General features: G+C 51.6%; 1 protein-coding gene across 1 annotated transcript in view; it reads right to left on the bottom strand.

The window, feature by feature from the left end:
• Nucleotides 1-23,822, bottom strand: part of scrib (scribble planar cell polarity protein) — a 138,698-nt gene that overhangs the window by 61,500 nt on the left and 53,376 nt on the right. Inside the window, exons 11-16 of the mRNA XM_052016028.1 lie at nt 23,566-23,732; nt 22,459-22,583; nt 17,292-17,429; nt 16,575-16,811; nt 15,079-15,291; nt 10,696-10,758 (exon numbers count right to left, since the gene is read on the bottom strand). Coding sequence (XP_051871988.1) covers nt 10,696-10,758; nt 15,079-15,291; nt 16,575-16,811; nt 17,292-17,429; nt 22,459-22,583; nt 23,566-23,732 — 943 coding nt within the window. The remainder of the gene's footprint in view (nt 1-10,695; nt 10,759-15,078; nt 15,292-16,574; nt 16,812-17,291; nt 17,430-22,458; nt 22,584-23,565; nt 23,733-23,822) is intronic.

Genomic DNA, 23,822 nt, shown 5'->3' with positions numbered 1-23,822 from the left:
CAGAATCCAATGGGTGTGGTGAGGATCTGGCAGGATCTGAACTGTAACACAAACAGCCGTATATCAAAGTCTGTTACTAGCACAAAGCCTGGTTTTGGATGAAAGAGTTGACAGAAGCAATGATGAGTTGAGCACATGAAACTGCAGTAGACGCATTTCAGCACAAGCAAGTTTGAAATCACTTCTGGAGCAAAGAGAGAGCCGGATAATAACTGCAGAGAAAATCTCAGAACAGGGGAATGCCACAGAGAGGACCACCATACTGAGATCACCAGCACCAAGGAAGAAGATGCTGCAAGATGCTCTGTGCTGGGGAGGTAGTAGAGGAAATGGTTGAAGGCACTAGAAAGGCTGGCTCTGCCTGAAGCAAACCTGAATGGGAAGCATCTTGGAGTTCTGGGTGGAGGGTGCAGAACTCTTTGCTACAATCTTCCAAACCTCCCTTGACACAGGGCAAGTGCCAGAGGGCAGGAGAAATATAACATCCCTGTCCAAGAAAAGATGGGACAGGTTTGCTAAAACCAAGCTATGTCTGACTGACCTGATGGAACTTTTTGATGAGGTTACAAAGAAGGCTGATGTCAATGCCATCCACACGGATGTCCAGGAGGATCTGATAAAGTTCCTCACAGAAGGCTGATGGCAGAATTAAGGGCCATGGAACAGAAGTGTCAGTCGCACACAGAGAGCAAATGGGCTTCAAGGCAGAAAGCCGAGTGCTGTGGGAAACAGTCGAGGGTCATCCTGGAGTGTGGACAGAGGGGATCTCTGAGGGTGGATGCTGGGACCGTGGCTTTCTCTGAAGTACTTAACTGACTCAGACATAGGTGTACAGATGACACAACGCCTGGTATATGATTCAGTAGACTGACTGCAAGATGACGTGTATATGTCGGCTGAAATGTTTCACAAAGTACGCAGTAAAACATCAGCAGGACCAAGAGACCATAGAGAGACATTTTCCTGCATCTCCCCCTATTTACACCTCACCACTCTTTCATCTCCCACCCTCTCACAGACACTCCCATTGTTCTCTCCACCCCTCTCCCTTCTCTGCAACTGTAAAACATGCTCGATTCTGACGTTTGCTAATGTTGACGAATGGTCATCAAGCTGAAGTACTGACTGCTTGATGCTGCCCAACAGGGTGAAGATCACCAGCATTTTCAAGTGGACTCGATATACGTATGGTAGAAAAAACAAGACTTCTCCTTAGTTGCTCACTGGTCCAAGAATCAGACCGGTGGAAATGCAGGCACCATATATCGACCTTGTCAACATAAAGGAAAAGCAATAAATGCCCAAGGCAGGATGGTGGGTGGCTCGGAGGTGATGGTTAGCCCACAGCCATATGATCCTTGTTGCTACAGGTTCCAGAGCAGTGTGGCACTTTGGAAGTTAATTTGCCGAGTTGCCTTACTGACTCGGGGAGACGGTTCACTTTGTTGTACAGAGGTGGATACAACAGTCGACAGCCTGTTGTCCTGCCCGTCCAGGTGAAAGTGCCATCACTAAATAAAACTGAGCATGTTGTCCATCAGCAGTAGGTCCCTGGATATTGGTGGGGGACCCAGTGACCAGGCTTCAGGTCAGCTGGGAAGGTCGGCCTCCAAAGAGTGGTAACCACTGCCCAGTGCATGGGTTCAGCACATCCCGCCCATCTTCACCGTGCACTGCATCAGGAAGGCGAATGCCTGCCACCCTGGCCATCCCCTTTTCTCTCTTATGCCTCCTGGGAGAAGATACAGGAGCTTGAAAATCAGATGTCCAGGCTCAGGAACAGCTCCTTCCCCACTGCTGTCAGTCTCCTGAACCAGTCAGCTCTCTGCCATCCCCTTCCCCGTGGTGCTGCCACGTTCTTGGACTCTGAACTCCACCTCCTCCGTTATTGTCACTTCAGCATTTCTTTTTGCACCACCTGGGTCTGCACAACTGTACTTTGCACTCGTCACTGTGTGTATTGTTCTATTTATAATTACCATGTACACTGTTTACCCTGTGAGCTTCAAGTGAACAAGGAATTTCACTGCACCCTGGTGCGTATGACAACAAACTAAACTGATGTAAATCTGAATCATTCCAAGTGCTCCTTTCTCTTTACAGGACACACTGACACTGGTGGCTCCCTCACCACTGACATCACCTTCCTCCCCCACTCCAAACCTCCAATCCTCGTGCTCCAACGAGGGGGGACCACACACACACATCCTACCCCTACACTCCGGGATTCCTTCCCAACATCCCAAATCCCCACCGGACTTTGATGGAGCAGACTGCCAGGCATGTGGAGACAATGTAATGGGGGAGCAAGTCTACCGATACACAGGCAGTAGAAGGTGTTGGGAAATTCAGCCAGTGGGTGCAGACAACAATGGAACAAGCTGCTCAGGATGGGCGGAGTGGACTGCATCACAACAAAAGCTGTTTGCCACCTTACAGCCCAGGCTTCTATGTTGTCCAGGTCCTTCAGGCATGGACTGCTTCATGAAAGACTCAGACAGCAGAGAAACAGGCCATTCAGCCCACAACCTCCATGATGACCACTGGGCAGCCATCCATACAAACAACACTGAAACATTTGAGGTGAAGCAGGTTCTGACCTTTCAATCAGGGCCTGATACTTTGGGATTTAACCAATACAAACTGAAGAAAATCCCCCGGGGCCTGCACACGCTCCTCTTTACATCAACAGTGCTTAGGGTTGAGAGCGTCAAGTTCCTAGGAGTGAACATCACCAATAGCCTGTCCTGGTCCAAGCAGGTAGATGCCACGGCCAAGAAAGCTCACCGGTGCCTCTACTTCCTCAGGAGGCTAAAGAAATTTGGCATATCCCTTTGACCCTCACCAATTTTTATCTCTGTACCATAGAAAGCATCGTATCCAGATGCATCACGGCTTGGTACGGCAACTGCTCTGCCGGGCACCGCAAGAAAATGCAGAGAGTTGTGGACACAGCTCAGCACATCATGGGCACCAGCCTCCTCTACATGGACTCTGTCTACACTTCTCGCTGCCCCGGTAAAGCAGCAACATAATCAAAGACCCCACCCACCCCAGATATTCTCTTCCCCGCCCCCAATCGGCCAGAAGATACAAAAGCCTGAAGCACGTACCACCAGGCTCAAGGACAGCTTCTATCCCGCTGTTATACGACTATTCAATGGTTCCCTAGTACGATAAGATGGACTCTTGACCTTGCAATCTGCCTCGTTACAACCGTGCACCTTGCTGCTGCCTGCACTGCGCTCTCTCTGTAACTGCAACATTTTATTTTGCATTTTGTTACTGGTTTACCTTGAACTACCTCAGTGCACCGGATAATGAATAGATAGAAACATAGAAACATAGAAAAACTACAGCACAGTTCAGGCCCTTCGGCCCACAAAGCTGTGCTGAACATGTCCCTACCCTAGAAATTACTAGGCTTACCCATAGCCCTCTATTTTACTCAGCTCCATGTACCTATCTAACAGTCTCTTGAAAGACCCTATCGTATCAGCCTCCACCACTGTTTCCGGCAGCCCATTCCACGCACTCACCACTCTCTGAGTAAAAAAACTTACCCCGACATCTCCTCTACACCTACTCCCCAGCACCTTAAACCTGTGTCCTCTTGTGGCCACCAATTCAGCCCTGGGGAAAAGCCTCTGACTATCCACCAGATCAATACCTCTCATATACACCTCTATCAGGTCCCCCCTCATCCTCCGTCTCTCCAAGGAGAAAAGGCTGAGTTCCCTCAGCCTGCTTTCATAAGGCATGCTCCGCATTCCAGGCAGCATCCTTGTAAATCTCCTCTGCACCCTCTCTATGGCTTCCACATCTTTCCTGTAGTGAGGCGACTAGGACTGAGCACAGTACCCCAAGTGGGGTCTGACCAGGGACCTATATAGCCGCAACAATACCTCTCGGCTCCTAAATTCAATTCCCCGATTGATGAAGGACAATACACATATGCCTTCTTAACCACGGAGTCAACCTGTGCAGCTGCTTTGGGCATCCTATGGACTCAGACTCCAAGATCTCTCTGATCCTCCACACTGCCAAGAGTCCTACCATTAAGACTATATTCCGCCATCATATTGACCTACCAAAAATGAACCACTTCACACTTATCTGGGTTGAACTGCATCTGCCACTTCTCAGCCCAACTCTGCATCCTATCTATGTCCCTCTGTAACCTCTGACAGCCCTCCAAACTATCCACAACACCCCCAACCTTCATGTCGTCTGCAAACTTACTAACCCACCTTCCACTTCCTCATCCAGGTCGTTTATAAAAATCACAAAGAGTAAGGGTACACCACTGGTCACCGACCTCCACTCAGAATATGACCCTTCAACAACCACTCCTTGCCTTCTGTGGGCCAGCCACTTCTGGATCCACACTGCAATGTCCCCTTGGATCCCATGTCTCCTCACCTTCTCCATAAGCCTTGAATGGGGTACCTTATCAAACGCCTTGCTGAAATCCATATACACTACATCTACAGCTCTCCCTTCATCGATGTGCTTAGTCACATCCTCAAAAATTCAATCAGGCTCCTAAGGCAGGACCTGCCCTTGACAAATCCATTTTGACTATCCCTAATCATATTATACCTCTCCAAATGTTCATAAATCCTGCCTCTCAGGATCTTCTCCATCAGCTTACCAACCACTGAAGTAAGACTCACCGGTCTATAATTTCCTGGGCTATCCCTACTCCACTTCTTGAATAAGGGAACAACATCCGCAACCCTCCAAATTTCCGGAACCTCTCCTGTCTCCATCGACGATGCAAAGATCATCGTCAGAGGCTCCGCAATCTCCTCCCTCGCCTCCCCACAGCACCTGGGGTACATCTCATCCGGTCCCGGCGACTTATCTAACTTTGATGCTTTCCAAAAGTTTCAGCACCACCTCTTTTCTAATATCTACATGCTCAAGCTTTTCAGGACCGCTGCAAGTCCCCACTACAATCCCCCAGATCTTTTTCCGCAGTGAATACTGACGTAAAGTATTGATTAATTACTCCGCTATTTCTTCCAGATCCATACACACTTTCCCACTGCTGCACTTGATAGGCCCTATCCTTCGCATCTTATCCTCTTACTCTTCACATACTTGTAGAACGACCTTGGGGTTTTCCTTAATCCTGCCCGCCAAGGCTTTCTCATGTCCCTTCTGGCTCTCCCTAATTGCTTTCTTAAGTTCCTTCCTTTTAGCCTTGTACTCCTCCAGATCTCTAATATTACCTAGCTCTCTGTACCTTTTGTATGCTTTTCTTTCCCTTTTGACTATGAACAATAGATGTGTCGTGAACGGTATGCAAGACAAGTTTTTCCACTGTACCTCAGTACAAGTGACAATAAATAAACCAATTTACAGAAAGGACAAATTTCATTTTTCTTCTACATTGTCAGCAATGTCAATCATAAGAACACCCCACTGACCAGAGCCACCTCTCTGTGGGACACACTGGTCAGCAGCCCCTCGGTAGTGAATTAAACCCAGGGTGTAAAAGTTTGTGCAACTAGAGTCCTGGAGTCATACAGCACCGAAACTGGCCCTTCAGCCCAACTGGTCATGCCGACCAAGATGTTCATTTAAGCTAGTCCCACTTGCCCGCGTTTGGCCCATATCCCCTCTAAATCTTTCCTATGCATGTACCCGTCCAAACAGCTTTCAAATGTTGGTAATGTTCCTGCCTCAATCATTTCCTCTGGTAGCTCGTTCCACATACTGACCACTCTCTGGGTGAAAAAGTTGCCCCTCAGGTTCCTATAAATCTCTCCCCTCTCACCACAACACTATGCCTCTAGTTCTTGATTCCCCAACCCTATCTATGCCCTTCATGACTTTATACACCTCTAGAAGATCACCCCTCATTCTCCGACGCTCCAGTGAAAGAAGTCCCAACCTGCTCAACCTCTGTCCATAACTCAGTCCCTTGAGTCCCAGCAACATCCTCATAAATCTCCTCTGCACTCTTTCCAGCTTAATGGCATCTTCCCTATAGCAGGGTGACCAAAACTGAACAATATTCCAAATGCAACCTCACCAGCATCTTGTACAACTGCAAAATAACCTTCCAACTTCTATACTCAGTGCCCTGACTGATGAAGGCCAGCATGCCAAAAGCCTTCTTCACCACCCTGTCTACCTGCGATACCCCTTTCAGGGAACCATGTACTTGTACTCCTAGGTCCCTCTGTTCGACAACACTCCACTGGGCCCTACCCTTCACTGTAAAAGTTCTTCCCTCATTTGTCTTCCCAAAATGCAACACCTCGCACCTATCTGAATTAAACTCTATTTGCCGTTGCTCGGCCCACTGACCCAGCTGATCAAGGACCCTTTGTAAATCTTGATAACCATCTTCGCTGTCAATCAGACCACCTATCTTAGTGTGATCTGCAAACTTACTGTCCATGCCTTGTACATTCTCATCCAAATCATTGATATAGATGACAAACAACAATGGGCCCAGCACCAACCCCTGGGGAACACCACTAGTCACGGGCTTCCAGTCTGAGAAACAACCTTCCACCATCACCCTCTGCTTCCTACCATCAAGCCAGTTGTGTATCCCATCAGCCAGCTCTCCCTGCATCCCATGCGATCTAACTTTCCATAGCAGCCTACCATGTGGAACCTTATCAAAGGCCTTACTAAAGTCCATATAACTGATGTCTACCACGTAGGGGTCCCTAATGAATACATTGCTTCAGTATTCACCAGTGAGAGAGACCTTGACGTTTCTGAGGATGGTGTACAACAGGCTGATATGCAAGGGCATGTCAACGTGAGGAAAGAGGCTGGAACTTTTGAAAAATATTACAAGAGATAAGTCACTGGGGCCGGACGGGATATATCCAAGGTTATTACGGGAAGCGAGGGAAGAGATTGCTGCGCCTTTGACAACCATCTTTGCTTCCTCACTGGCTACAGGAGTAGTGCCAGATGATTGAAGGGTGGCAAATGTTGTTCCTTTATTTACGAAAGGCAGTAGGGATAACCCTGGGAATTACAGACCAGTGAGTCTTACTTCAGTGATGGGCAAATTACTAGAGAAGATTCTTAGAGACAGGATTTCTGGGCATTTGGAGAAGCATAGGTTGATTAGGGACAGTCAGCATGGCTTTGTGAGGGGCAGGTCATGCTTCACGAGCCTGATTGAATTTTTGAGGATGTGACAAAGCACATTGATGAAGGTAGAGCAATGGATGTGGTGTACATAGATTTCAGTAAGGCGTTTGATAAGATTCCTCATGGAAGGCTTATTCAGAAAGTCAGGGGACATGGGATCCAGGGAAACTTGGCTGTGTGGATTCAGAATTGGCTCACCACAGAAGACAGAAGATGGAGCATATTCTGCCTGGAGGTCGGTGACCAGTGGTATTCCGCAGGGATCTGTTCTGAGACCCCTGCTCTTTGTTTTTATTTAATATAAATGACTTGGATGAGGACGTGGAAGGGTGGGTTAGTAGGTTTGCTGATGACACGAAGGTTGGTGGTGTTGTGGTAGTGTAGAAGGTTGCTGTAGGTTACAACAGGCCATTAGTGGGATGCAGAGCTGGGCTGAGAAGTGGCAGATGGAGTTCAACCCAGATAAGTGTGAAGTGATAAACTTCAGGAGATCAAATTTGAAGGCAGAATACAAGGTTAATGGCAGGGACCCTTAGCAGTGTGGAGGAACAGAGGGATCTTGGGGTCCATGTCCACAGATCCCTCAAGGTTGCCACACAGGTCGATAGGGTTGTTAAGAAGGCATATGGTGTGTTGGCCTTCATTAGACGGGGGATTAAATTCAAGAGCCACGAAGTAATGTTGCAGCTCTATAAAACTCTGGTCAGAGCACACTTGGAGTATTGTGTTCAGTTCTGGTCGCCTCATTATAGAAAGGATGTGGAAGCTTTAGTCAGGGTGCAGAGAAGATTTACCAGGATGCTGCCTGGATTGGAGAGCATGTCTTATGAGGATAGGTTGAGTGAGCTAGGGCTTTTCTCTTTGGAGAGAAGGAGGATGAGAAGTGACTTGATGGAGGTGTACAAGATGATAAGAGGCATATATCGAGTGGACAGCCAGAGGCCTTTTTCCCAGGACAAAAATGGCTAACATGGGGGCATAATTTTAAGGTGATTGAAGGAAGGTAAGTTTGTTTTTTTACACAGAGAGTGGTGGGTGCGCGGAATGCACTGCTGGCAGAGGTGGTGGAGGCAGATACATTAGGGACATTTCAGAGACTCTTAGATAGGCACATGGATGATAGAAAAATGGAGGGCTATGTGGGAGGGAAGGGTCAGCTAGATCTTAGAGAGCAGGATAAAATATCAGCACAACGCCGTGGGCCGAAGGGTCTGTACTGTGCTTTAATATTCTGTGTTCTATATTCTAACATGTAGGGGGCCTGATTAGTAAGCCTCCAGATGAAACAATTGATGCAGTTGTGAATAGTGAGGAAGGTTGCTAAAGGATTCAGCAGGACATAGACCAGATGGAAAAATGGGCAGAGAAATGGCAGATGGAGTTTAATCCAGACAAGTGTGAGGTGTTGCACTTTGAGAGGTCAAATGTAAGGAGAAAGTGTACAGTAAATGGCAGGACCCTGAGCAGCATTGATGCACAGAGGGATGTTGGAGTGCAAGTCCATAGCTCCCTGAAAGTGGCAACACAAGTGGAGAGGGTGTACTTGCCTTCATCGGTCAGGGCATTGAGTACAAAAGTAGAGAAGTCATGTTGCAGCTCTATAAAACTTTGGTTAGGCCACAGTTGCAGTCTTGTGGGCATTTCTGGTCACCCCTTTACAGGAAGGACATGGAGGCTTTGGAGAGGGTGCAGAGGAGGTTCGACAGGATGTTGCCTGGATAGAGAGTATTAGCTAGAAGAAGTAAGATTGTTTTCTCTGGAGTAGAGGAGGCTGAGGGGGTGGCTTGGTAAAGGTCTATAAAATTATGAGAGGATTAAATAGGGTAGATAGTTGGAGTCTTTCTCCCAGGGTAGAAATGTCAAAATTAGAAGGCAGTTTTAAGGTGAGAGGGAGAAATTTCAGAGGAGGTTTATGAGACTTTTTTTTTACACAGAGAGTGATGGGTGAGTGGCACAGGGGTGGGGTTGGAAGCAGATATGACAGCAGTGTTTAACAGGCATTTAGACAGACACATGAACAGGCAAAGGATGGAGGGATATGGACCACGTGCAGGCAGATGGGATTGGTTCAGTTTGGCACCATGTTCGGTTCAGATATTGTGGGCGAAGGGCCTGTCCCTGTGCTCTACATTCTGTCCTACGTTCTATGTACTTGAAGGGATATGAAGAAATAATTAAGAGACTTTTGGATAGGTACACGGAGCTGAGAAAAAGAGAGGGCTATGGGTAAGCCTAGTAATTTCTAATGTAGGGACACGTTCGGCACAGCTTTGTGGGCCGAAGGGCCTGTATGTACTGTAGGTTTTCTACGTTTCTATGAAATGCTGAACCATTATGAATACTGCACAGTTATCACATTTGAACCCTGTGATCGTCAGACAAAACACCTTCTGTATTTCAGAACATCCACAGTGCATGGCGCATGAAAATACCCAATGTATTGGAAAGGAACAGCATTACAAACAGGAAGACTAGGTAACGTGGACAAGAAGGCACAAGGAAGAGGAGAACATCACTTGTTCCCACTGCAGAGCAACCAAGGACCAGGTCCAAAAACCATGGACCTGTTGTGAGCTGTCTCACAGAGAGCCTCTGCCAGGGAGCCCTGCTGAGGTGGCCACGTCTGCAGCATCTACCCAGTGGGGGACCCTGAGAATGATGCAGTGCAGCACGGTGAAAGCCTGAACAGTGAGAAGAAGCCGTGGAACACACGGCACTCCAGCGGTGTAACCCATGCAATTGCTGCAGTACATGTCCAACATGCAACTCCTTTCTCCAGCAACGCTGCTTGGAACAGTTCTCAACACGTTGTGCGAATAGTGACCAAACCATGATGCATATTTTGACTGAATAATAAAATACCAATAAACACTGACAAACACACTTAGACAGAACTAAAACTAAATCTGAGAAACCCAAGCCCTGCAGATAACGGGGAAGGTTGTTGATCCAGAGTACAACGGGACTGATGTTTGGGAATGGATGAAGGAGTAACATCTTGGAGTGGGCAGACTGTACAACAGTGAATCAGACCAACAGTATGAGCAGAGCTGTACTAGACCGGCCGGGTAGAATATCCCCTCGCTGAGATGGCTGGTATCAACGGTACACTAAATACTACTTCCATTATTAGGAGACAACAATCTCTGCCCTCACCATTCCATTACCAGCCTGTTAGATTCCCAGGTCAGATCTAAAGGGATCCCTCCCCTCTCTCCAGTGTCCAATCAGAGGTCAAAGCCTGGGTAGATACTGAGGGCAGGTGAAAGCACTGAGCCGGTGCCAGGTTCTGGGGGTAACACACATCAGAATGCAACAATGAAGGCAGCAGCAGACCCTTTGACTGAAGCGTGACCCTCCAAGCTCCACTCCCTTGGTTACTTACCATAACCCTAAACCATGGCCTCTGCAAATTAAAATCAGAACTCCCCCTACAGTCAAGCTTCAGGGGAATGCCTTTACACCCCAGTGCCTTGCCACTTGAAAGAGTTTCGGGGTAAACCCACCACATCACAGATTGGGCATGCATGTGAAGAGCTGGTATAGAAAGGGAACAGTACAGACCTCTTCCTCCTCAATTCGAGCAGGCTCGATCAGCAGATTATTGACTTGATCAAAGGAGACCCCCTGTTAGGATAGGAACCAGCAGAGGCATGCAGATTAGTGGAGCATAGCTTCAACCCAATCAAAACACAGCCCCTCGATGCAGCACCGAGGGCAGCACCAGGCACACAGGCATGAGCGGCAGACGGACACAGACACAGACAGACACAACCCTGGGCTCACAAATTCTCACCCTGTGCCTGACGACAATTCTAAGTTGGTGACAGATGAGTGTTCAGTGAATGCCTTTCCTCCAGTACAGAGGTACGTGTCAGCTCCAAGCTGCGGAGGCTCCTTCGCCTGCCTGAAGCGAAGGTGACCGAGCAGAGTCCCAGTGTGATGGGTTCCAGCCCTAGTACCATCAGAATGCCCAGGGGGCGGGGGGGGGGGGGGGGGGGGGAGGGTGTGGTGGGGAACATGTCCTGAACACCTTCCTGCAGCTCCCAGCAAACCCCTGAACTGCAGGCGCTGCGCCGGGCAGTGATCCCACCCAGTGACAGAAAGATGGGAAAGGAACCAGTTCACAGAGGCTCAGCCAGCTACCGAGCAGTGGCCTCTCTCTGTGGGATGGAGTGAGATAGAAGGCAGAAGGGTGAAGGTGTGGAGATGATGTAAGGGCAATGGATGACACCTCTGTGTCGGCTGAGTGTGATCAGCAGGTGATCGTGGGCAAACTGCATCCTGCGGTGCACCAGCTCTTTGGGAACACAACACCATCAGGTCGCCTGGATGCCGCTGAACTGGGGTCTGTGAGCTCAGGCAGAGCCCCATTCACCACAACACCTGACGGCTGCTGCTGACAGCAGAACACACCCTTGCTCAGGGAGGCTCAGAGATGAACAAAGCACTTTCCCGAGCCTGGGCACGCGCACATACACACCTCGCACATGTACAGACACACGTACGCACAATCCCCACACGTCTACGCAGATACACACACACTGTCGGACACACAGATACGCACATCCCAGAAGCACAAAGACACAGCCAGCAGCAGGTGCAGGGGAAGAGTGGGAGGTGTGAGGCAAGGGGGAAGCGAAAGGAGGAGGGGGTAATTCTCCAATGCAGAGAGCAACAGAGAACTCGGGGGGCTAATTAGCACACTGTACTGGAATTTGAGAGCCCAGAAAACCACTCAGTCAAACAGCAAATCCCAGTCCTTCAGTTCAACCACGTTCATTTGAAGGAGATGCAGAGAGAGTGAAAGGGAAGATCAGCGTGTGGAGACGGCTGCACATGGAGTGATCTCTCTCACTGTCCCAGAGGCTCTGCAGGTCACTGGGAAATGTCCCAGCACCCTTGGTCAACCATGTGCAGCCGACGAGTTAAAATTATAGGAAACATCTTCTTCAGGTTAAACAGGGGGATGTTCTTCGGGAACCCAATCACCCTCAGAAATGACCACCTCTACCGCGTGCACAGCTGTGTTCAAGTCGGAGCGTGTGTGAAATCCATGAGGAAGCATGCAAACATACCAACAAGGACCGGCTCACAGCTCTGTGCAGGAGCGTGTGAAGGAGTCCAGATCAGCACACACGTGGAGAATTGTACCACTCGTGCGTGTCAGGCGAAACCCTCTGCTCATAGTCAGAGGGTCATAGGGCACAGAGAGACCATTTGGCCCACTGTGCCAGTGCTAACCCTTTGCTCAAGCGATTCCCCACAGGCCTGCAGCGTTTCCTTGAAGTATTTCTCCAACAGCCTGCAGAAGGTGGCCACAGAATCTGCACCGCCCCAGATCTTGCCCTGAAGCTGATTTGAGGATTTATGCACCAGACAGACTGTACACTCCTTCTACGCCCCAGCACTGAGCTGGTTGCCCACACCCCAGCCACCTGGTTGCAGATGAAGGATCCGTCTGCAGGAAGGCACAGGTAAAGGCAGAGCTGGATCCACAAATCCCGGACAGACTACTAAGCTGCAGATGGCTGCTTGTGACAGTGACACAGAGCTGAGAGCACAGCCTGCACTGACTGTCTGTCCGTGGACAGAATGCCCGGCACTTTCAGTGTCCTGACCCACGGGTGTGGAGCGTGGGACTGGGTGTGTGGTGTCAGCTCCCTGCAGGTCACACGAGGGATGTATCACAGTGAGGAACTATCGCTCGATCAACCTCAGTGGGAGAAACCGATCACCAAGCTAGAAACAGGTTAGTCAGTTAGTCCACATGCTTCTGATAAATGATCTATGTTACAGTTAATGATCTATGTTACAAGAGGAGAGGGGGGCAACAGGGTGGGGAGGGGGGCAACAGGGTGGGGAGAGGGGGGCAACAGGGTGGGGAGAGGGGACAGAGCAGTGTGCAAGAGCAATATCCAGAGTGCCATGACCACAGAGGATGAGGGGCAGAGAGACTCCATCGGAGAGATGAATGGATGGTTCGGGGGTGGGAAGAGAGGGGGAGGGAAGGGGTTAAAGAGAGAGTGAGAGAGAGAAAGAGGTGGGAGAGGGAAGGGAAGAACAAGAACAAGAAGCAAGGATAAGACGGCAGTTTGAGGGTGCTGGTGACCTACACTGCTCCCTATTCCTAAACTCCAACCCTTCACAGTGAAGGGGAGAGAGTGGAGAGTTGGGGGGGGGGGGGGGGAAGCACGGGGGCTGGAGCGCGCAGGATTGCGGGGGAGAGAGGGAATGGGAGAGCACAGGGGGAGGGGAGACCAGAGGAGGGGGGGTGGTTGGAGAGCAGGGATGGGGGGTGTGGGGGGGGGAGAGCTTGGGATGGGGGGGATGGGGGGAAACCAGGATGGCAGATAGTGGGTGAGGGGAGAGGAGTGCAGAGGGGAAAGGGGAGGGGAAGGGGGAGAGGGGTGGAGGGGAGAGGAGTGCAGAGGGAAAGGGGAGGGGAAGGGGGAGAGGGTGGAGGGGAAAGGGGGGGGTGGAGGGGAAAGGGGAGGGGGAAAGGGGAGGAGGGGGAAAGGGGAGGAGGGGGAAAGGGGAGGAGGGGGAAAGGGGAGGAGGGGAGGGGGAAGGGGAGGGGGGAAGGGGAGGGGGGAAGGGGAGGGGAAGGGGAGGGGGAAGGGGAGGGGGGAAGGGGAGGGGGAAAGGGGGAGGGGGGAAAGGGGGAGGGGGAAAGGGGGAGGGGGAAAGGGGGAGGGGGAAAGGGGGAGGGGGAAAGGGGGAGGGGGAAAGGGGGGAGGGGGAAAGGGGGGGAGGGGGAAAGGGGGGGAGGGGGAAAGGGGGGGAGGGGAAAGGGGGGGAGGGGGAAAGGGGGGGAGGGGGGAAGGGGGGGAAGGGGGAAGGGGGAAGGGGGAAGGGGGGAAGGGGGGGGGGAAAGGGGAGGGGGAAAGGGGAGGGGGGAAAGGGGAGGGGGGAAAGGGGGGGGGAAAGGGGAGGGGGGAAAGGGAGGGGGGGGGGAAGGGAGGGGGGGAAAGGGGAGGGGGGAAAGGGGAGGGGGGGAAAGGGGAGGGGGGGAAAGGGGGGGAAGGGGAGGGGGGAAAGGGGAGAGGTCGAGGGGTAGTACTGAGGGTGGTTGGACATTGAGGAGACGGTCTCTGTGTGAGTGAGAGCAGCCAATGTAAACCAGGGGGCGGCAGTGGGGAAGTCATCGGACAGGCAGTAGTGTGAGGAATGGAACGGTGCACACTCCAGGGGTCAGGCAGTGACTGAACGGACCTAGTGTTAGTTTATGCAATCAGTCCTGTGGACACACGCAGACCAAACACATGCAGGAGTTTGCAGATAACACCAGCTACTGGTCAGAAATCAGGGAGGTTTAACTTTCTCAATAACCTTCAACACGCCACACAAGGGGATGCTGCAGTCTGCTCCGGACAGTGGAGGGAACAGACCCACGCTCCACTGATCTCAGTGTCTGGCCCAGGCTCAGTGATCCAGTGTGTGGGACAATCCTGATGGCAGATCCAGCCCTGCTCCATCTCCCTCTGAAGATCGGGTTGACTCCCCATTAGGACCTGGTGCACGAGAGATAACCGACTGACCATTATCCACAGGTCCTGGTAGCACTGAGGAGGATCATTACCGGCAGGAGTTGTGTCGGCAGCCCGGATACCATGAACCAGACAGACAGACAAGTCTCTCACACCCCCTGCATTACCACAGCAGCCTCTGCTGCCAAACCTGCTGCACCCACCCAGCTCCTGGCCGGCCAGGATGAACTGTCGCCGTTAACCTGCCCACTTCACGCCGCCTGTGCTTTGGCCCATCAGTCAGCAGCACATTCCCCACCTCTCTGGTACTGGGAGACCTATCCCGGTAAAGGGTCATGGCAGTGGAAGGGTTAATGTGAGTCAGCATCACTCAGAAAGACCTGGAATATGCCCTCAGCACCTCCCTCATGACACCCCCGCCCAGGGCCAGGTCTCTGAGCCGGGGTTTGCATCCTACCTTCACGGGGGGCTGAGAGAGCCTTTCATCTCTAACCTCCTGGTCCTCCTCCGGTTGCTGGCTGTGGCTGCAGTCGGGCCCCTGGTCTCCCTCCTCCAGCACCTCACTGCTGGGCAGCCCCTGCAGCATGGCCATCACCGCCTCGGGTCTTGGCAGCTTGTTGATCTTGAACTGCTTTTTGTAGTGAGGAGTGTCCTTGCGGATCAGTCGCTGCTCTCAGCGACGAAGAACTCACCCTCGCCAGCACCTTCCTCCTCCTCGCCCCTCATCACCGTGTCCTCAGTGAACCGCACCGTGGGCTGTGAAGCACACACAACACCAGTAATCGCCCAGTGTGATGAGCAATCAGTGGGACACACAGACAATGGGCACTTCCAGGGCTGTAGGCTATTGTTCGAGCAAGGGAAACTTCTCCTGGCTGATTAACACACACTGGGTACAACCCCTGCTCAGTGACAGTGACACACACTGGGTATAACCTGCTGTGACAGTGACACACATATCAGCATCCTAACAGCTGGAAGACATGCATCCAGGCTACAGGAGGCAAGGGAAGAGATCGCTGGAGCTCTGGCTGAGATTTTAAATCTGCGCTGGACACGAGATACCAGATGACTGGAGGACAGCAAGGCAGCAGGGAGATGCCAGGTAACTACAGACCGCAGGGGACACAAAGTTTGGGGAAGTTGTTGACAGTGTGGAGAGTCATTTTAGGTCACAGGGTGACATCGACGTGTTAGCGGAATGAGTTGAGAAATGGCAGATGGAGTTAAATCCGGATAAATGTGAGTGTGATGTGTTGGAAGCACTGAGAGGCTGGGACAGACAGCATGAATGGAGGGGTCCTCGGCAGTGCTGAGGAACAAGGGCCTTGGTCTATGGGTCCAAAGATCTTTGAAGTGTAGATAACATGGGTGGGAAGTCATGTGGGAACACTAGCCTTCATAGGTCGGAGCACTGAATACAAGAGCAGGGAGGTTATGCTCCAACTTTATCAAACTTTGGTCAGACCACGGCTGGAGTACTGTTGCAGTTCTGGTCACCACACTGTGGGGAAGGGTGTGTGACAGTGCTGGAGAGGGTGCAGAGGGGATTCATCAGCTTGGAGCACCTCAGTTACAAGAAGAAGCCAGAGAGGCTGGGTCTGCTCCCTAGAGCGGAGGAGGTTAAGAGGGGACATGGCTGAGGTGTATAAAATTGAGAGGTATAGGCAGGGTAGACTACAGGAAACTTTCCCTTATCAGAGGTGAAAAAATGTGAAGGACATAGGTTAGAGTAAGGGGAAGGGAATGTGGAGAGGATCTGAGGGTCCTTCTTCACCCAGACAGTGGTGAGCACCTGGACTGCACTAAGTGACATGATTTAAGAAGTGCCAAGATCAGCATTGAGTCACCCAGGCATCAAGGTGAAGGGCCACGTGTGGGGGCTGGGACTAACACGGCTGGGCACCCACTGGTTGGTGTGGCCAGGGTGGGCCAAATGGCCTGTTTCCGTACTGTGACAGGATGAGAACGATGACTGCCGGGGCTCTTCACCTCAAAGTATCCGTCTTCATCATCTTCCTCCTCCTGCTCCTCGCTCTGGTCCTCCACCTCCCTGTTCTGCTCCGCCAAAGCCTCCTCTGTTGTCAGTGAACTCATGGTGGGTTCAGGCTCCCCTGTAGCCTGGCAGACTTCCCCGTTGGACAGATGACACTCCTGGCTCTGATCCGACGCAGCACTTAGTCTCTTCTCCTGCAGAAAGCAGAGGTCAGCTGCACTGACCTGTCCACCACTCTGAAAGGGCCGGGGAAACAGTTCCTGACACAGCAGCTGCCCCAGGGCCTGCCCCACCCACACTCCCCCTCACCTGCCCACCCACACCCCCTCACCTACCCCACCCACACCTTTCCCCTCACACGCCCTAACCCTCACCATCCCCCACCCACACCCCCACATCTCTCACCACCCCCTCCCCACCCACCATGCCTCTCCCCCATTCCACACCCCTTCTAGACCATCCCATCCCAATCCCCAGCCCCTCACATACCCTTGCCTCTCCCTGCCCTCCACACCAACCAACCCTTTCTTTCCGTGACTGGCCGCTGCCCCCTCTCCCCTTGCCCATTGGTGACACCACCCTCACCCTTCCCCACTTCCCAGCTCCCCATCACCAACACTTTCCTCCCCGCCTCTCTCCCACACAGTCCCATCCCCACCCCCCCGATCCCTCACCTGTGGCTCAAGAGAGTCTGGAGACTCGGGCAGCTCCTGTGCCTTCATGGTGAGTGCTTCTCCCCGGCGTTCTTCAATCGCCTGTTTCATCACCTTCAGCTCACTGGGGTGTGGTGTCGCCCTGCGCTGTAACCGACCCTACAGAGCACAGGCAACGGCAGGTTAGAGCCACATCAAACAACACCACTGGCCTGAAGGACACTGCTGCAGGTGTTGTCAACCAACGCCAGGGATTACCGACACAGCACCATCCTCAGCCACCTCCCTGTGGCAGGTACAGCTGCCTATGACAGCAGCTACAAGTGACCATCACCATCCCGCTTCTGTCAGGCAGTGTGGCTCTGCAGACCTGCCAAATGGATGCAGTCAGAATGAGGCATCATGAGGCATGTCCCCTCTGACCCTCACCAATATTTATAGATGACCATAGAGAGCATCCTATCCGAATGTATCACGGCTTGGGACGGCAAACTGCTCTGCCCTGCAGTTCAGCACATCACGAAAACCAGCCTCCCCTCCATGGACTCTGTCTACACCTCCTGCTTCCTCAGGAAAGCAGCAAGATAATCAAAGATCCCACCCACCCTGGACATTTTCTCTTCTCCCCTCTTTCCAAACTCCTCACAGACAGCAGCCGGTAAGGAGTTTGTACGTTCTCCCCGTGTCTGTGTGGGTTTCCTCGGGTGCTCCGGTTTCCTCCCACATTCCAAAGACGTACGGGTTAGGAAGTTGTGGGCATGCTATGTTGGCACCAGAAGTGTGGCGACACTTGCAGGTCGCCCCCAGAACACGCTACGCAAAAGATGTACTTCACTGTGTGTTTCGATGTACCTGTGACTAATAAAGAAATCTTCTTATCTTAGAGAAATAAAGGACTGCAGATGCTTGAATCTAGATGGAAAAACATGAGGATGCCTGGAGGAACTCAGCAGGCCAGGCAGCACCCTGGAGAAAAGCAGGCGGTCAACGTTTCGGGTCGGACCCTTCTTCAGGACTGAAGATAGGGAAAGGGGAAGCCCAATATATAGGAGGGAAAAGCAGAGCAGTGATAGGTGGACAAAGAGGAGAGGCGGGGTGGGCACAGGGTGGTGATAGGTAGATGCAGGTAAGAGATAGTGATGGGCAGGTGTGGGGGAGGAGGGGAGAGCAGATCCCCCGTGGGATGGGTCAAAGGTAAGAAAAAGAAAGGGGGTATAGAAAAGAGAGATAGTCTGGGAAAGGGAAAGAAGAAGCATGGTGGAGGGGGAAGGTTGTTGTAGGGAAGGTGGGGGGGGACTACCTAAAGTGGGAGAGTTCAATGTTCATGCCGTTAGGCTGCAAGGTTCCAAGACGGAAAACGATGTGCCGTTCCTTTTCCGTTTGGTCTCACCAGTGTAGAGGAGGCCACACTTGGAGCACCAAAGCAGTAGATGATATTAAGGGAGGTGCAGGTGAATCTGTCTCGCCTGAAAGGACTGTTTGGGTCCCTGGATGGAGGTGGTGTAGGGGCAGGTGTTGCACCTATGGCAGGGCAGGGGCAGGGGCAGGGCAGGGAAAGTTCCTGGGTGGAAGCGGCACTTCATTCTCCGGTTTGGAACCTTGCAGCCTAACGGCGTGAACATTGAATTCTCCACTTTCGGTAATCCCCACCCCCCCACCACCAGGCTTCTTCTCTTCTTCCCTCACCCAGCCTATCTTTTCTATACCCCCTTTTTTTCTCTCCTTACCTTTGACCCATCCCCCGGTGGATCTGCTCTCCCCTCCTCCCCCACACCTGCCCATCACTATCTCTTACCCGCATCTACCTATCACCACCCTGTGCCCACCCCACCTCCCCTCTTTTGTCCACCTATCACTGCTCTGCTTTTCCCTCCTATGTATTGGGCTTCCCCTTTTCTCTATCTTCAGTCCTGAAGAAGGGTCCTGACCCGAGACGTTGTCCGCCTGCTTTTCTCCACGGATGCTGCCTGGCCTGTTGAGTGCCTCCAGCATCATCCTGTTTCTTATCTTATCCTGTCGGGCAGAAGATACAAAAGCTTGAGAACATGAACCACCAGGCTCAAGGACAGCTTCTATCCTGCTGTTGCAAGACTCTTAAATGGACTTTTACAATAAAGGTGGTCTTAATCTCCCAATCTACGTCCAAGGCCTTTGCACCTTATTGTCTGCCTGCACTGCACATTCTCTGTAACTGCAACACTTTATTCTGCATTCTGTTATTGTTTTCCCCTTCTACTACCTCGATGCACTGATGTGATGGAGACGATCGGTATGGATGGCACACAAAACAAAATATTCCACTGTACCTCAGTACATATGACAATAATAACCGATTACCAATAAGGCGCTCTGGACCATGAGCAGCAACACAAATGGACACAATCACCACCGGTACCTTGTGGGGCGGGACATTCCTCACTCTACCATTATTACTGTGCCAGAGGATCAACGCTGATAAGGAGTGTAGAGGGGCACATCAGGCACAACCCAGTGAAGCTGCAACACAGGACAATTCGCATGTGCAACAAATACCAGGATGCAATGGATTCAGCTAAGTGACGACACGAGCAACGGGTCAGACGGGATCTTTGCAGTCCCACCATTTCTAGTTATGAACGGCGGTGAACGATTCAACAGCTAACAGGAGGAGGTGGCGATAAGAACACCCCCATCCACAAAGACCAGGCTGAAGCAAGTGTGGAATAGATCCTGAGATCCCCACCTTCACAGAAGCCAGGTTCCAGACAACCTAATTCACTCCACGAGACATCAACAAACAGCTCAGAGCCCAGAATACAGGGAAGGCCACAGCACCATATAACATCCCAGGGTGGTACTGAGGACCCCTGCGCCAAAACGAGCTGTAACTCGAGCCAAGCCTCTCCAGCCATTACAACACTGGCATCTCCCTGACAATGGAGAAAATTGCCCAGGTATGTCCTGTTCACAAAAGTCAGAATAAATCCAATCCAACTAATTCTGGGGTTCCAGCCTAGTCTCTCCAATGCCCTGTACCATTCCAGAAAGACTGCTATTTTTGCTTCCATATACCCACCACCCTGTGTGTGGAAACTTACCACTCAGGTCCTGTGCCCCTAGTTTTAGACTCCCCTATACTGGGAAAACAACTGTGACCATTCCCCTCCAGATTTTATAAACCTCTGTAATGTCACCCTCAGCCTCCTTCACTGCAGGGAAAACAGTCCCAGCCTGTCCAGTCTCTCCCTATAACTCAAGCCCTCCAGTTCCAGCAACATCCTGGTGAGTCTTTCCTGCACCCTCTCCAGCTTAATCACATCCTCTTGTCGTATGGCGACCAGAACTGCACACAGTACTCCAGGTGCTGCCTCACCAACAATTTGTACAACTGTAACATGACGTCCCAACTTTCATACTCAGTGCCTTGGCTGACGAAGGCAAGCGCTCCTTCTTCACAACCAGGTGCACCTGTGTCACCACTTTCAGGGAGGAATGGACTTGAGCACTCTGCCCACAACTCTCCTCAGCACCCTACAATTCACTGGATACATGCTATCCCTGTATCACTTCCCAAAATGCATCACCACACACTTGTTGGGATTCAATTCAGTCTTTCGGGTGCAGACAGAGTCACTGGACGGGAGGCTGGTTTCTGTGATGGATTGGGTTGTCTCCACAAAACTCTGCAATTCCCACGGTCATGGACAGAGCAGGTGCCATACCAAGCTGTGATACATCCGGATAGGATGTTCTCTATGGTGCATCTATAAATATTGCAGAGGGTCATTGAGGACTTGCCCAACTTTCCATCTGATCTACATTCTGCTGTAGCCTTCCTCACTGTCCGGAGCACCACCACCTATCACGTCAGCTTGTTGGTTTGGGGTGCAAGACTCTATACGACATGAACATCATCAACTCAGTCACAGGCACCTGTCAGTTGTGGCATCTTCCAGCAAAAGACCACAATGTTGCTGATCCCACAATGGGTGGCAATGACTGTTGGAGTGAGCACTGCCTCATCTGCCCTGTGGCCTCCTCCAGCCAGACCCCAAACAAGGGCAGCCACAGAAACAGGAAGCCACAGGTTCTTTCGCATCTACAGAGTGTGGACAGCCTGTTCCACCACAATCTGTAACTCCAAACACACTCAACCAGAAAACGTCAGGGCTAGTTACATCCAGGAGTTAATTAAATCACAAAGTGGACACTGCACCATGCCTCAAGGAGAAAATATCCTACAGTCACCTGAACATAGAACATTACAGCACAGTACAGGCCTCTTATCATCTTGTACACCTCTATCAAGTCACCTCTCATCCTCCTTCTCTCCAAAGAGAAAAGTCTGAGTTCACTTAACCTATCCTCATAAGACATGCTCTCCAATCCAAGTAGCATCCTGGTAAATCTCCTCTGCACCCTCTCTAAAGCTTCACATCCTTCTATAGTGAGGTCCAACAACAAACTTGTGACATGAACAAAAGATGTTGGGTGTCAATACCTGATCAGGAGCTGGTCAGCGAGTCACTGTGGATTGATACTGGATGGTTGGCATGGATGTGGTTGGTTGAAGGGCCTGCTTCCTTGCCGCATGACTCTATAGCCATGACTTCCACAGATACAGCGATTCACTGATAACCATGACATAGTCAAGACCAACATTCATTTTCCTATCTCAGCTGCTCAGAGCAAGTTTTACTTTCGTTTCCGTTGTACAAGTTCTTCCAATCCGATGTCTTAATTGCTTGAAGTGTGGTCTCAGTGTTTACCTCCCTCTTCAACAATTTGATAGTTAACCTCAGATGAATTCTATTATTTTCAAAATCCCAAGCATGCCATACTGCCCAGCCACCATGCGGTTAGACCGGGGTCTGCCAAGCCCTCCTCTTCACACCCAACATCTGTTGTTCATATCAGAAGTTCGTCGTTGGACCTCATTATAGGAAGGATGTGGAAGCTTTACAGAGGGTACAGAGGAGATTTACCAGGATGCTGCCTGGATTGGAGAGCATGTCTTATGACGATAGGTTGAGTGAGCTAGGGCTTTTCTCTTTGGATGGTGAGACATTCCTTACATCCACCCCAGCCCAGCCCCCTCAGCATGAAGAGAGCTGGCAGCCCCTCTTACCACACCCCCCAACCGATGGCCGCTGGACCAGTGCTCACTCCAACCCCCCCGGGGCAAGCAACGTCCTACCGAGTAACTCACACGTCTCTCCGCTTCCTCCTCATTCTCCTCGCCATCCTTGGGTTCCTCCTGGAACTGGATCACACTGACACGGTTCAAGTTTGGTTCTGGCCATGTCTCATCCAGACTGTCGTTCAACAGGTTCTCTGCAACCGAACAGGATGGAGTCAGGGTGTAGCAGCACCCAACAAAACACCAGCCCAGGGTAGAGCTGACAGAAAGGCGGGGATTGCTGCATCCAGGGGCAGTCCGGAATGCTAACTAGCCCAGGAGAGAATGGGAGCAAAGGGGGGGGGGATTGTGGAGGGCAATGACGGGGACAGACCGGGACCGGCGTCCAGTCTGGGGGACCAGGACTGGGACCGGCGTCCTGGTCTGGGAGAGCGAAACTGGGACCGGCATCCAGTCTGGGGGACCGGGACTGGTGTTCGGTCTGGGGGACCAGGAACCGTCTCCAACCTGGAAAAGTGGGATCAGCATCCAGACTGGGAACAGTACCAGGCCCAGAATAGACGTCAACGACCACCAGACCAAAGTATGACCTGATCACTCTCAGTAACCAGTGGTGCTGAGGACAACCTGTTGACCATGGGGTGCTGAGGTAGACAGGGTGGAGAAGGTGCACGGCACGCTTGTCTTCATCAGTCAGGACACTGAGTACAGCAGCTGGGACGTCACATTACAGCTGGACGGAGTTTTGTCATAGAGTCAGACATACAGCACAGAACAGGCCCTTCGGCCCAACCGATCTGTGCCGACCAAGATGTCTCATCCAAGCTCATCCCATTAGCCAGAGTCTGACCCATACTGGATGCAGTTCTGCTCACCCACCTACAGTATATGTCGTTAAGCTGGAGAGGGTGCAGAAAAGATTCACAAGGGTGTTGCTGGAACTGGAGGGCTTTGGTTATAGGGGGAGACTGGACAGAGTGGGACTGTTTTCCATGGAGCAGCAAAGGCTGAGGGGTGAACTTACAGAGGTTTATAAGACCACAGGGGGTGTAGATAAGGTGGCCGGGCACAGGCTTTTCCCCAGGGTAGGGGGCCTACAACTAGGGGCTCTAGGTTTAAGGTGAGAGGGGAAAGGCTGCATTGGACATCGAAGGCACGGCCCTGGCACCGACTTACCCAGGCTGGGAGAAGGCTGCTGCGGTAGCAGGTAGCAGGTCAGAACCTTCTCACCCGTCTTCTCATCGTCTTCAGTCTGAAACTTCAGCATCGGCTGAGACTGATTCTCTGCCAGCCACAGCGCCTTCAGATTCAGGTTGGTCAGAGCGAAGGGGAGATTCAGCAACCTGCGGAGAGAGCACAGAGTGAGGGGACAGGACCTGGGGAGAGAACAGAGTGAGGGGACAGCGTGGGAACAGGCCCTTCGGCCCACCATG

The sequence above is a fragment of the Pristis pectinata genome, chromosome 5, assembly GCF_009764475.1.
Source record: "Pristis pectinata isolate sPriPec2 chromosome 5, sPriPec2.1.pri, whole genome shotgun sequence".
Lineage (NCBI taxonomy): Eukaryota > Metazoa > Chordata > Chondrichthyes > Rhinopristiformes > Pristidae > Pristis > Pristis pectinata.
Note: the sequence above shows the minus strand (reverse complement) of the source record. Positions and strands in the feature narration are given on the sequence as shown.